General features: G+C 40.1%; 3 protein-coding genes and 2 non-coding genes across 6 annotated transcripts; 3 read left to right on the top strand and 2 right to left on the bottom strand.

Moving 5' to 3' along the window:
* Positions 1-251: 251 nt before the first annotated feature.
* On the top strand, positions 252-2,070 carry LOC133743566 (vignain). The gene is made up of 4 exons (XM_062171542.1): positions 252-934; positions 1,112-1,347; positions 1,461-1,601; positions 1,696-2,070. The coding sequence occupies exons 1-4, from the start codon at positions 484-486 to the stop codon at positions 1,960-1,962; spliced, it is 1,095 nt and encodes a 364-aa protein (XP_062027526.1). The 5' UTR covers positions 252-483; the 3' UTR covers positions 1,963-2,070.
* Positions 2,071-2,319: 249 nt separating this feature from the next.
* On the bottom strand, positions 2,320-4,920 carry LOC133744953 (peptide methionine sulfoxide reductase). The gene is made up of 3 exons (XM_062172972.1): positions 4,516-4,920; positions 3,363-3,761; positions 2,320-2,797 (listed from the first exon to the last, which is right to left on the bottom strand). The coding sequence occupies exons 1-3, from the start codon at positions 4,918-4,920 to the stop codon at positions 2,543-2,545; spliced, it is 1,059 nt and encodes a 352-aa protein (XP_062028956.1). The 3' UTR covers positions 2,320-2,542.
* Positions 3,860-3,941, top strand: TRNAS-AGA (transfer RNA serine (anticodon AGA)). The gene has a single exon. It is a non-coding gene; the product is annotated as a tRNA-Ser (tRNA).
* Positions 4,921-6,079: 1,159 nt separating the features above from the next.
* On the top strand, positions 6,080-6,161 carry TRNAS-AGA (transfer RNA serine (anticodon AGA)). Its single transcript has one exon. It is a non-coding gene; the product is annotated as a tRNA-Ser (tRNA).
* Positions 6,162-8,821: 2,660 nt separating this feature from the next.
* On the bottom strand, positions 8,822-12,096 carry LOC133743407 (BTB/POZ and TAZ domain-containing protein 1-like). 2 transcript variants are annotated; one of them, XR_009863096.1, is made up of 6 exons: positions 11,784-12,096; positions 11,551-11,684; positions 11,049-11,352; positions 10,314-10,630; positions 9,666-9,754; positions 9,223-9,348 (listed from the first exon to the last, which is right to left on the bottom strand). XR_009863096.1 is itself a non-coding variant. In XM_062171341.1 (5 exons), exons 1-5 carry the CDS (start codon positions 11,946-11,948, stop codon positions 9,159-9,161), a joined length of 1,110 nt encoding a protein of 369 aa, XP_062027325.1. In that variant the 5' UTR covers positions 11,949-12,095; the 3' UTR covers positions 8,822-9,158. The 2 variants fall into 2 exon arrangements, 1 of the variants encoding a protein (XP_062027325.1); XM_062171341.1 differs by lacking the exon at positions 9,666-9,754 and having other exon boundaries at positions 8,822-9,348; positions 11,784-12,095.
* Between the last annotated feature and the right edge of the window lie 1,139 nt (positions 12,097-13,235).

Below are 13,235 nucleotides of genomic sequence, written 5' to 3'. Positions count from 1 at the left end.
CGAATAATCGTGGCTAAAAGGCTCCATCTACGCCCCAAGCTTCGTCATCTTCCTCTGCACTCTTTCATGCCATAACGTGTTGGATATGTAATCCAGAAAGCTCAATGAAAATAACCCCCCACAATCTCTAACTGCTAAAAATACCACATTCTCTCTTTTCTTCTACTAAAAGTTTCAAGCCATGTATGAACTCAACTTACTAATCTAAAGGCATTGCTTGTGTAACAAAACCAAAACCCATTTCCCACACATCTTTTTCCCCAAATTATCACAGACCATATCAGATATCTGCCTCCATTATTTGAAGTTGTTCATATCCACAAGGAAACCCTGTGACTTACTCAATTTATTGTTCTTGTTTTGTTCATATCCCTCATCATCACTACCCTTCTACTCCTTACATTGATTGACACACTATATAAAGCAGCACTGGGGCCTCGATATTCTCATCGAATTGTGTTCAACAGTACTAAACCTAGAGAAATGGAAATGAAGAAGTTTCTATTGGCTGCTGCTCTTTCACTTACTTTGGTGATTGGGGTGGCTGAGAGCTTTGATTACCATGAGAGAGACTTGGCCTCCGAGGACAGCTTGTGGGATCTGTACGAGAGGTGGAGGAGCCACCACACGGTTTCGAGGAGCCTCGATGAGAAGCACAAGCGGTTCAATGTGTTCAAGGAGAATGTCAGGCATGTCCACAACACCAACAAAGAAGACAAGCCTTATAAGCTGAAGCTGAACAAGTTTGCTGACATGACCAACCATGAGTTCAGGAGCGCTTATGCTGGCTCCAAGGTTAAGCATCATAGGATGCTCCGAGGGCAGCGAAGCGGTGATGGGGCCTTCAGGTACGCGAACGTTGACGGTGTCCCGCCGTCTGTTGACTGGAGAAAGAACGGTGCTGTCACACCAGTTAAGGATCAAGGCCAATGTGGTAAGCAATATTTCTGCGTAACCGTGACAAGCTTTACTGCACTTTCCCCCTTTTTTCTTCTTTTATTCAACTTTGTTTCTTTTTACCAGTAGTAAAATCGGACTAGCCTTCACCAATAACGTGAATATGAAATGATTAATCTAATGCTTTTCTGTTACTTTTGATGATATTATACAGGTAGTTGCTGGGCGTTTTCAACGGTTGTAGCTGTTGAGGGCATCAACCAGATTAAGAAAAAGAACCTTGTTTCATTGTCAGAGCAAGAGTTGGTTGACTGTGACACTCAACAGAATCAAGGATGCAGTGGGGGGCTGATGGAGTTGGCGTTCGAGTTCATCAAACAAAAGGGTGGCCTAACAACCGAGACAAACTACCCTTACAGAGCAACTGATTCAACATGCAATGCTGCAAAGGTAAAATAGATTTCATGCATTTACTTTTCAGGAAATATCTATTCAACACTTCAGGGACGACCCTTCGCAGAAGAAAATGAAATGACAAGGATTAACCTATTATGCTATTGCAGGAAAACAGTCCAGTAGTGTCAATTGATGGTCATGAGTCGGTGCCTGCTAATAATGAAGATGCATTGCTCAAAGCAGCTGCAAACCAACCTATCGCTGTTGCCATAGACGCCGGAGGTTCTGATTTTCAATTCTACTCGGAGGTAAACTTACTAATAACAAACTATATTCACTTTAACAAATCGGATTTTCTACTTATAACTCAGACATCTGAATGTGGCCGACTATGATTTGCAGGGAGTATATGATGGAAAATGTGGCACCGAGCTGGATCACGGAGTTGCAGTTGTGGGATATGGAACAACACTCGATGGAACCAAGTACTGGACGGTCAAGAATTCTTGGGGCGACCAGTGGGGAGAGAAGGGTTACATAAGGATGGCTCGTGGTATTGCTGAGAAGGAGGGGAAATGTGGAATAGCAATGGAGGCCTCATACCCCATCAAAAACTCTTCAACTAATCCTACAGGAGCACCTACCTCCTACCCAAAGGATGAACTCTAAACAAACGATACACAATTTACTTTTGCTTTTCTGATGTTGCTTCTGTTATAGCATAAGGTTTCATGACTCCTGGCCTCATGACCAAATAATATTTGTTTCTTTCACTTCGCAGAATTGGTTTTATCTCTAAGATCTGTAGTCTGTGACTGATTTATGAAACAACTTTGTCGAATTAATTTGTTGGACAAGTCTATCATATCCCGTTCCTACTTCTTACTTCCTACCAAGGATAACTGAAATATGATGAAAGAGAAGCAACTAAACCAGAAAACTCTTACAAAGTATTATGACAAGAACTTTTTTATATATAAAAACACGTTGCATCATTTGCATATATGATATGAGCACTGCATACACTAAAACAAATACCAGATTCTGGATCCCAATTATGATGACAATGTTTCATTCGTCCATATCCAGTCGAGTTTCAACCTCGTTTATTTGTAACAAGTACAATATTGCCAATATAATTCAAGTAAACAGTTTGGAGCCTTTAGCATAATTGAACTGACATAGGTTTTTTTTTCAAATAGTAAGTAAACCAGCAAAGAGTTTTAATCATGCACGATGCATTAGCTTCTCAACCATAGCATCGAATAGGATCATTGCAACCCTTTTGAGCAGATTGTTTGTTGCCATTACCTCCTCCTTTTTCCAGATATTGCTGATGGTATTCCTCTGCCCTGTAAAACCTCTTTGCTGGAAGAATCTCTGTCACCACCCTCTTGTCCTTAAACTCCTTTTGCTTTGCTTCCTTCGATTCCTCGGCTAGGCGAGCCTGCGCTTCGCTGTAGTAGTATATTCCAGATCGATATTGAGTTCCCACATCTCCAGCCTAACACATAATTCATCCCATCAATCATAATATATCAATACACAACTGTGACAAGCCTTCAGACATTACACATTTGTTCTTAATTCTAAATGTTCCAAAATAGTTTCTTCCCAAGATCACTTGCACAGTAAAAGCATCCTTTTGATCCACCAATATGATTAAGAACCCATATGCAAATAGTGAAAGTGCTGCTTCAACTCCAAAGAACACCTTTTCACAACTCCAAAGATCCCAATAATTTTAGATGTCACTAAATATTTTCTACCCATGATCACTTGCACACCAAAAGCATCCTCCTTTTTTTTTTTTTTTTGGTTAACAAAGCATCCTCCTTTCATCCACTAATATTATTGTGATTCATTAACATTCATAACCCATATGCAAACAGTGAAAGTGCTTCTTCTTCAACCCCACAAAATCACTTTTTCCAACTACTATTGAAAAAAAAAAAAAAAAAAAAAAGCACCTTTGGTGTAATGTGAAAAAGATTGAAACTTTAAGCAACAAAATTCAAATAGGGACAAAAAAAAAAGAAAAAAAAAAAAGAGAACCAAGTCTCTGGTACCTGGCGATTGAGGGTAGTTGGATCATGACGAGACCAAAAGACGGAAAGCAGGTCCGAATATGGGCAGACTTGCGGGTCGAACTGGACCCGAACCACCTCGGAGTGGTTAGTGGTTCCGGAGCAGACCAGCTTGTAATTCGGGTCGTGGATGTGGCCCTGGGAGTACCCAACCTCGGTCTTGACCACGCCGACGACCCGCTGAAACCTGAGCTCGGCTCCCCAGAAGCAACCGGACCCGAATTGAGCAAACTCGTGACCCGGGTTATCCGGAATGTCCGAATCTGGGTCGAGAGCTGGGTTGGTAGTGGAAGCCATTCTGAGTTTGACTTCGGCAAGAGTGTTTCGGGCTTTATATGCAGAAATGTGATTGGTCTCGGAGATTGAATCCACCCGCCAAAGCTAGTCAGATACATAATAGTAATAACTGGTTGGAACGACGTGTCGTAGCATATCTGAAATGAATCTTGACAGATTTTACCGTTTATATTAACAGTGAAGTGGACGTGCCGGAGTGGTTATCGGGCATGACTAGAAATCATGTGGGCTCTGCCCGCGCAGGTTCGAATCCTGCCGTCCACGCTTTTTTTAAAGCCCAATCCTCTTTTCCATTTTTGTAAGACTGGGTTTTGGGTAATATATCCGTTTATATGTTATGACGTTTTGCTACTTTTTGTTTTTCTGATCAATTATTTAACAACAGGAGCTTTCTTTCACACATATTTAACAAAATAACAAATGAATGAGCTGTTCTTTATGCAAACATAAGCTGATTCTAGCATTGAAGTAAATTTGTAGAAATAACATGTTGTCACGTATGTGGTTAAGTGACTTGTGTCGAAATTTAAAGAAGTTCATCATTATAACAGCTACTATGTAATATAGATTTATAATTTAAATATAGGGTCCTTGACCCAAAGCACCAAAATTGGCTATAACTATCCCACTTACCCCAGCCAGAGATTTTTATTCTCACTAACCCAGTTTAAAAGGAAATGACAACTTTGCCCTTAAACTAATTAAAAAACTACATCATGCCACTCTCTCATCTCTCTCCTCCCTCGATCCGGTTTCTCTCTCTCCCCCCAATCTCCAGTTTCTCTCTGTCTCTCTCCCCCCAATCTCCGATCCGGTTTCTCTCTCTCTCCCCCCCCACCTCTGCAGAGAACAGAGAACAGAGATAGAGATGGTTCGCGTCATCAGAGCTCAGCGTAAGGGTGCCGGGTCCGTCTTCAAGTCCCACACCGACCACTGCAAGGGTCCGGCCCGATCTCCGATCTCCACCGGTTTCTCTCTCTGCCCGATCTCCTTTAAGGCAATCAAGTTCATGGACGGAGAGAAAACGGCGATTCTGCTGTCGCCTCCGCCTCAGCTCCGCCAAGAACTTCCGCGCTTTTCTCAAGGACATCCGACGCGTGTCGCCTAGCGTGGTGGTGTTTGTCGACGGCGAGGGGCTGGCCGAGTCGGGAGCGACGTCATGCAGGAGGAACTTCGTGTCCGGGCTCGAGTTCTTCTCTGTTGTATTGGAGTCGCTGGACGCGGCGGTGCCGGGCAGCGACATGGTGAGGAAGAGCGAAGAAATTTCTGTTGAGGCCGAAGATCAAGGCTCGGCGGTGTTTTTTTTTTTTTTTTTGTCTATTTGGATGGAGCTTTATCGATGCAAATCGAAATGGTGCTAGTGTGCAACTTCTGTTTTTTTTTTTTTTTTTTTTGGAATTGTGTGCAAAACAAAAGTCCCATAAGGAAAGAAAAAAGAAAAAAAATGCTCTATTGCCCCTCAATAGTAGTCTATTGGGGGGCAATACATGGCTGATAGTCGTCTATTGGGGGGCAATATGGGGCAATAGAGGTCTATTGGGGGGCAATACATGGCTGATAGTCTTCTATTGGGGGGCAATACATGGCTGATGGTCGTCTATTGGGGGGCAATACATGGCTGATAGTCGTCTATTGGGGGGCAATACATGGTTGATAGTCGTCTATTGGGGGGCAATAGATGTCTATTGGGGGCAAAAAAACTTTCCCGTGAGATTTTCAGCAAATTCCGGTGGGAGGCAGCCGGTGACCGGAATCCGGCGACGGTGACCGGATTCCGGCGAAAGTTGGCCGGATTCCGGCGAAAGTTGGCCGGATTCCGGCGAAAGTTGGCCGGATTCCGGCGGCCGGTGACCGGATTCCGGCGGCCGGTGACCGGGCTCCGGCGAAGTCTCCTATGGTTTCTCTCTCTTGCATTTTCTCTATCTCTCTCTCTAAGTAACAAAGGGGTGAGGGGTAAAATGGTATTAAAAAAAAATTAAAAACAAAAAAAAAATCTTAATGGGGTATTAGGGAAGACTCCCTTAGAGTGTATTGGGTAAGAGAGAATTAAAAAAACTTAATGGGGTAAGTGGGAAAAAAATCTCTAAAAATGGTGTAAATGGATAAAAACCCTTAAATATATGCTCAAGATTGTAAAGAACGGGTACGACTCATGGTACAACAAATTCTCACGCCTCCACATATTCCTAAGATTTAGCCTCCACATATTCCTAAGATTTAGGGAAGATGATGAAATTTTTTATGAAAGTTGGATGTATTCATGGAGAAGAAAAATTATTCAACACTTTGTAGGCTTTCGGGTTTGTGCATACCTCCAACAAATGAGCAAACTGGCTACTTGAATTGAAGATGATATTAATATACAGATAAATAGAAAAACAGGAGGTAAAAGGTACATCAACGTGGTCGTGCCGGAGTGGTTATCGGGCATGACTAGAAATCATGTGGGCTTTGCCCGCGCAGGTTCGAATCCTGCCGACCACGGTTTTTTGGAATTTTTGAATATCTTTTGCTTAAATGGGCTACACTTTGTACCAAGTACCAAATTTTAGCCTAATCCTGCTGGGCTAGGGCTAAATCATCTCTCTACGTTTTTCACTTTTTCTTGTTCTTGATGGTGAATTCATTTTTTTAATTTTTTTTTTAGTAGAATTCAAAATGGTTTTGATTTCAAAGAAAAAGGTAGTTCCTGTTCCTCTACACCTCTTCTGGTCAAAATATGTTTCAGGTCCCACTCATGGTATATCTTTCACGATAAAAAGTCTCAAGTTGAATTTGAATAATATTTGGACTAGTGGTGTTTGCTATTTTTCTACTCCAAGAATCCAACCACAGAGGTCCATGAGATGATTCCTTGTTGCCTAAGTGCTTATGACATAAATATTCCTTGTTGCATAAGTGCTTACATCTATATATGATATCAAACCTTTGCATTTATTCTGTTTCACCCAAATTAACTTCCCCAAGTAGGATTCCAAAATTGACCCAGATGAATGCTGAGGAATTAATCATGGTGTATTGCAAATATGAAACACCAATAATTATATATAGTCCTGTTAGAAATTTTGTTCCACAGTTGCCCCAGTACTTTTCTTCAAAGTCCAAGGCAACAACAGTAATTAAGATGTCTTTAGTCTTTGACACTGAATTATTAAATCATCAAGCATCTAAGTCATGGCATCATCTAGTCACTAAGTTCATTTTCATACACAAGTTGTGGTTTCAATTTTTGTAAACCTGACCTTGAAGAGGAATGGAGCACCGTTAATGGAAAATATAGAGTTCATTGAAGGCGACTTGGATGACTCGATCAAATTCTATATTCATTCGTTGCAGTAGTGTTTAACGACTTCATGTGTTTTAATTTGCTCTCTTCTTTTATGATTGTAGAGATCGGCAAATAGGGTACTCAACTAGGCATGAACAAGATTCAAGACATGTTATAGGGATTTGACATGCATAGTTTTTTGACAAATGTGTCTCGAAACAAAAGTCTTTGAATCTGCCGGCCGCTAGGGTCACCATTGATAACTCCTTTTCCAGCCCGAGAGCTCAGTAGACTCTTTAGTCATGATGTTACAACAACCTCGTTTCCTAGTGTTTGATGCGTAATTCTCCAGCGCACCTAAATTGGACTGAAAAGATTATATGGCTTTAGAAATGTGGAAAAGACAGCAGCAGCAACAATGAGACCAAATAAAGAAAATATCCCAACTTCCCAAGTAGATTACAAAGGAAATAATTCTTGGTTGGGTCAGAGTTGATGTTCTTTCTCTCCTATAATTACGTAGAACACTATATATTTTATCAGTCTGCTTAGTGCTTATCATTAGAGTCCTACTCCTACTTTGCATTTTGCTAAAATGAAAGGGAAATATTGTCGTTTTCAATCAATGTATGACTTTATGTTATGTTGGCGAGGTGTACTTAGACCTTTTAATTTTCAATCACTATCTTTTTTAAAAAAAAATTTTTTTTTAAAGAGGATCAAAGGATTTCACTCTTACCTCCATGGTGACTCTAACCCAGGACCTAAATCTTAGATAGTGAACGCTTTAACCACTGAGCTAAACTTATGGGGTAATGGATGAACTCGGTGAAATATTTGAATTTGGTTTATAAGTTTCTTGTTTTAAAATGGGGAGTCAATTTATCATCTGTAATGGTTGTTTTCACCCATTTATTGTTGAATTAGATTGTCATAAAACAGTTCATTATTATTTTTGTAACATGCAATGCTTACTTTAGAGTGTTATTGTAAAAAAAATTAGATTGTTAGTGACCGAAATGAACGGGGGTAAATAATTTACATGCTTAAATAGTGCATCCAAATGGCACATAAAATTGAGAGGAGCCTATTCTATCACAACAATTGAACTCAGTTTGACAATTCTAGAACCTCTGATTTTTTTCCTATCTATACTTGTGGAATATCTGTTTAAACTAGCTAAGGTGTGTATGCGAGTAACACATGTGGTAAATGTATTTTTTAACCCCTTCATATAGCAAGGAAAAACAAAGCTTATGAAAGAAAAACAATAAAACAAAGAAGATTTCATTTGAATTCGATTGACTATTTTCTCCTAGCCACTTGTGGTGGTTGAGGCTTCTACGTCAGAGCATAATACACGTTTTCAAGGTTTCTTCCTCAAAAATAGGGAAATTATCGAGGTATAGAAAATGTTTTTATGTATCCTATTATTTTTTAGGTTCAAAAATATAATATTCAGTTTCATAATATACACGATGAAAACTATTCCCTAATAAAAGAACGAGAAAATTTTTATTTAGTTTCTCTATAAAAAATTAAAAACCACACAATATATCTTTATTAATAAAATGTGTTCATAATTTATCGTTAAACCACTCTTCTAAAATTATCTTCACAAAAAATCAACTACATTGAAAATCATTGGCTCTTCCAATATTTGGTATCAGTCCATATATATGTGATGACGATGGTAGTATCCGTAAAACTAAACGAATTCCGGTTTAACTAGTCCCTTTGAAGGATTACCTACATTAGCAGTTCGGATCATCGGACTACATGCCTCTGGTGAGGTTGATTGTGCTTTTCTCGTTTGCAGTAACCTACTAGAGATTAGAGAAGCCATGGTTAAAGAAGACAAAGATGAGATGAGTGCTTCACCAAACTAATAGAATCTTTATTGCCAACAAATTACTAATATACATATCAAAAGACACCAACTGGACATACAATACTGCCCCAATCTTGGCAACAAAACAATGTTCAACCCCATTCTCAAATTGGGGTTGATTTCCCTCCTCCCCTTTACCCTCATTGATAAAAAGGGGGTGTGACATATTGGGACAACACTAACCAAAACTCCCACCTCAATATACAACAGACCAGAGAGACATATTGGCATTTGGGGTAAAAATCGAAATGCTGTAACAATCCATTTTTCATCATCATCACTAACTTGTGGCGAAACCCTAATTAATGAGTAATTAATTTAATCACAGTCTGAAGCTTCCAATTCCATGATCACCGCAGTGGCTTCTGGTTTCGCCGAGTTGATCCTCCTCTCTCTTCCTCTTAGCCAGAGCCAGAGAAGATATGGCTTTGGCTGATACAACCTTCCTCACCAGCAGTTTCCACCTTGCATCATCTCTCTTCTTCTCGTGTATCAATTTCAACTTGAACTGCCTGTCATATTCCGAAAACAAAAACCGAATAAATAAATATCAATGCTAGCTGCTAAATAGTAGATACTCATAATTGACTTGACGTGCACTACCGTCTATTGCTGCAAAAGAAAGTGACAACTAGAAGAACTTTAACCCCACATTCCATGATATTATGCAGGCAATGGGTTAAAAAGTCTAAGAAAAAAATCAAAATCCTAATCTTTCTCGACGGCCAACATTCCTCTAGTTTTCATGTCTTAAGATATTTCTTCACTTGATGGAAATCTTTCAACAATAAAACAAAAGGGTTTGGAAGGGGAAGGGCAAAATGCTCACGTTCATTTTCAACTTGAGGTGAACCTAATTCTTGGCTTTATAAGGCCACCTCCTGTCACCGTCCTTCCGATTAAAGTATCATGTACGAGCTGTCACATATACATCATTCATTCATTGAATCTAATGAGATGACAGGAACACCGTACAAAGATGTCGACGAGAAAATTATGTTGATTCTAACGATTGATCTAGTAATATCATAACATGCCAAGTAACCTAATACGAGAACAATATGTTTTGGTATGCCATATGTAGTACTTAAGCAATTATGACATACCACCCTGCACTATAGAGTCCATTTTTCACATGGAGAACATAGTGGGTATGGGTTGGCATGAGTTGGGGTTCCACCACCACCATTCCCAGAAGATACCTCAGTTGTTGAAGTAGGTCTCAATGATTTTATTCCCACTTTATGAGATTCCAAACCAGAAAATAGCCAACTAGCTAGTCTAAAAAGTGAGGTTTTATAATTAGTCTAACTTCAGGCATGCACCACATTTAAACAAATACTTGAGCAAACCAAATCAATTAATTTAATTAGCACATCAAATCACTCGACATCATACCTACTATTTCTTTCTGCTTCTTTACTCATTAAACAATATAGCAACTTGATGTTACTGAAAAAGAAAATAAAATTAATACCTGCAAAGGGGAACTCGGCAAGAATCCGATTGGTCACACATCGACGAGTGAAGCTTAAGAAGCTGCCACATCCGCTTGCAACGCAAGCAACCTCCGTTCACTCTCCTCTTGCAAGTGGCGAAGTGCTGAAACAGGTGCTGCAGCCCTTGACATGTGCCGAACTTGCTACACGGGCCTCTCTTCTGACCCGGCTCCATGTCATACGGCCCGACACTAGTGCACCCTTCAGTACATATGTGCTCCAAGCACTCCATTGCCTCACTTAGCTGTAGATACAACCTCTGTTCCTCCCTATGCCTCCTTGTCCTCTTCTTCCTCTGTTTACGTACGACAATAATTTTGGTCATTAGTGATCAAAATTGACTAAAAAATTAGTAAGATAACTATTATACCAACAAATCAAGACAACTCTTATTGCCGTTTTTAACTCGTGGCTATTGGGGAGTATTGGCAAACCAAGTCTTGGCCTACTCATGATAGTAACTTTATTTGGAAATGTCCGCTAAACAATCTAATGGGTTTATATGTTTTGGTCAGCTAAAATGTAATGTATGCACATTATACCCCGGTGTATGGTAAAATATCCCACACCAACAAACTCAAATTACAAATACTAAAGTTAACACATACTATAACACTACGTCAAAAAACACCAGCAGATGCTACGATAGTGATATTGACACATCAACGGTTGATAATCGTTACCGAACCAACAAGCAGTATAGAGTAAATTACCGATTCAGTTTCATCGATGAACTGCAAAATGTCGAGTTCGAGGTAAGGATCATGGTCTTGAACAAATTTCCAGCCTTCAGTTTCCTCCACAGCCTTGAAGTGATTGGCAACCAACTTCATGCACTTGAGGTAGAGATCCGCTGCGTCGCAGAGCCTGGCCAGTTGGAGCACGTCGACGACATTGTCAACGCTCAAACGTTGACCCAGCTCCTTGGTGCATCTCTGCTTCAGCTGGGGAACCAAGTACACGTGGGACAACGCCAGTAGGTGGATCGCGTACTTCTCCATGTGCTCTTCCGTGCACCTGCACCGGAGGGGCATTTCCGTCAATAAACATGATGCGTGCTAGCCACTTATATAATCCTACGGGATTAAGCTAAATCGTGCCACGTGTAGTTTGGTGGTGAGACGGACGGCAGTGGTAATATAATTTAAAACAGTGAAAAAAAAAAAAAAACGTGTTGGATTGTAGAAAGCGGGAAAGGGCGAGTCGGCGACGGACCTTGAGGAGTAGAGGAAGCGGGTGAAGGCGACGACGGCGTCGTTTGGGACGCCGAGGATGGGGATGACTCTTTCGGAGCTGCGGTGCTTACGTGGTCGATCTATTATGTTTTCCAGCACCGGCGACACGGAGGCCTGAAAATTTGGAAATTTTGAGGAACGAAATCAGGTTTTTGTTTGAGGATAAAAAATGAATTGATGTTGTGGAAATGATGAGAAGGATTGAGGACTTACCAGAATGCTAGCGTGGGCTGGAATGCGAACAGCATCGCGGGTGAGGATGTGGATATCGGGTTCGGGTAGCTCTCGAGGTCCGGATTTGGTGGGTGAGGTTGCCGGAGAGAGGCCGTAGAGGTCGTCGGAGATGTTGGTTGTTGCGGTATGATGATTGGTTTCCATTTGGAGAGAGCGAGGGAGAGATGTAGTCGCAGAGAGACGGAGATACAAAGAGAAATGGAGAGAGAGAGAGAGAATCGAGAGATTGAGAGAGACGGAGATACGAGAAGGAGTCTTTTTGAGAGAACGAACGATGAAGAGGGTTTGTGGTCTCCACGGAGTTTTATAGACGAACGAGGTACTTGCTTATCATTAAAATAAATAAATAAATAAAAACGAGTGTGACTGATGTCTGTACTCACCCTCACGCGCGCTGAAAGAGATGCGGATACACCTCACGGTCTCAGCTTATTCTTGTATTTTTCGTTTTTTTTTTTTTTTGGGAAAAAAATCTTCATCTCTTCGATTTTGTTTTTTGTTATCTCCGGACCAAAATTATCATTATCATAAAATTAAGATATAAAGATTGTAAATTATACTTTTTATTTTATAATTTAAAGGGCTAAAGTCTGTTTAGTCCTTGTACTATGCCTCTCTCATCGTTTCAGCCCCTGACATTCCAATTTAATCTGAAAAGTCCCTGAGGTCTCAATTTCCGTCTAATTGGTCTTTTCCGGGGAAAATTATGAATTGACCTTGGGTGAAATGTCCAATATACCCCTCAGTTATTATTTTTTTTTTTTAATTTTTTTTTTCTTTTTCCTTTTTAATTTTTATTTTTTTCCTTTTTCCATTTTAATTTCTTTTTTCCTTTTTTTTTTCTTTTTTCTTTTTTTCCTTTTTCCATTTTAATTTCTTTTTTCTTTTTTCTTTTTAATTTCTTTTTTCCTTTTTTTTTTTCTTTTTTCTTTTTCCTTTTTAATGACCATCGTATTCTGCTGCATCAGTAGCGCCACGTCGGCGAACCAATCCAGATCGACCCGAAACCCCAATTCTTGTTCTCCACGCCAGCGGCCATTTTTCTTTTCCATCACTATTTTTCTTCTTCACTTCTGGTTTTTGTCAACTTGGCCATCAAAAACCACCATTTCAACCAAACCCAAAATCCAAATCACCATTTTGAGCAAGACCCAAAAACCTCAGAGTTTGAAAAATGGTAGTTTTCAGTGAAAGGTTAAAAAATGGCAATTTTCAGTGAAAAGTTTCCAAATTGAGGCTTGATGTGGAGAGAGTGAGATTTGAGTGGGAGAGAGAGAAGTAGGCTGTGAAAACAAGAGGGGAGTGGTTTAGCGGTGAATTTCCGAGCTGATTGGGAAACAGATGGGTTGTGGAGTTTGATTGGAATGGGATTGGTGGGTTTTTTTTTTTTTTTACAGAGTAATAGAGATTTCATTTAATCCCAAAGCCAGA

The sequence above is a fragment of the Rosa rugosa genome, chromosome 4, assembly GCF_958449725.1.
Source record: "Rosa rugosa chromosome 4, drRosRugo1.1, whole genome shotgun sequence".
Classification (NCBI taxonomy): domain Eukaryota; kingdom Viridiplantae; phylum Streptophyta; class Magnoliopsida; order Rosales; family Rosaceae; genus Rosa; species Rosa rugosa.
The sequence above is the reverse complement of the archived record's forward strand: the minus strand, read 5'-3'. Positions and strand labels throughout refer to the sequence as shown.

Coding starts and splice junctions, on each gene's coding strand:
- LOC133743566 (XM_062171542.1), top strand. CDS start 484: ATGGAAATGAAGAAGTTTCTATTGGCTGCTGCTCTTTCACTTACTTTG. Junction 935..1,111: donor TAAGGATCAAGGCCAATGTG/GTAAGCAATATT, acceptor GATATTATACAG/GTAGTTGCTGGGCGTTTTCA. Junction 1,602..1,695: donor ATTTTCAATTCTACTCGGAG/GTAAACTTACTA, acceptor TATGATTTGCAG/GGAGTATATGATGGAAAATG.
- LOC133744953 (XM_062172972.1), bottom strand. CDS start 4,920: ATGTCGCTGCCCGGCACCGCCGCGTCCAGCGACTCCAATACAACAGAG. Junction 3,762..4,515: donor GTTCTCTGTTCTCTGCAGAG/GTGGGGGGGGAG, acceptor GTATCTGACTAG/CTTTGGCGGGTGGATTCAAT. Junction 2,798..3,362: donor CAACTACCCTCAATCGCCAG/GTACCAGAGACT, acceptor ATTATGTGTTAG/GCTGGAGATGTGGGAACTCA.
- LOC133743407 (XM_062171341.1), bottom strand. CDS start 11,948: ATGGAAACCAATCATCATACCGCAACAACCAACATCTCCGACGACCTC. Junction 11,685..11,783: donor CAGCCCACGCTAGCATTCTG/GTAAGTCCTCAA, acceptor CCAAATTTTCAG/GCCTCCGTGTCGCCGGTGCT. Junction 11,353..11,550: donor CGCTTCCTCTACTCCTCAAG/GTCCGTCGCCGA, acceptor CCTCCGGTGCAG/GTGCACGGAAGAGCACATGG.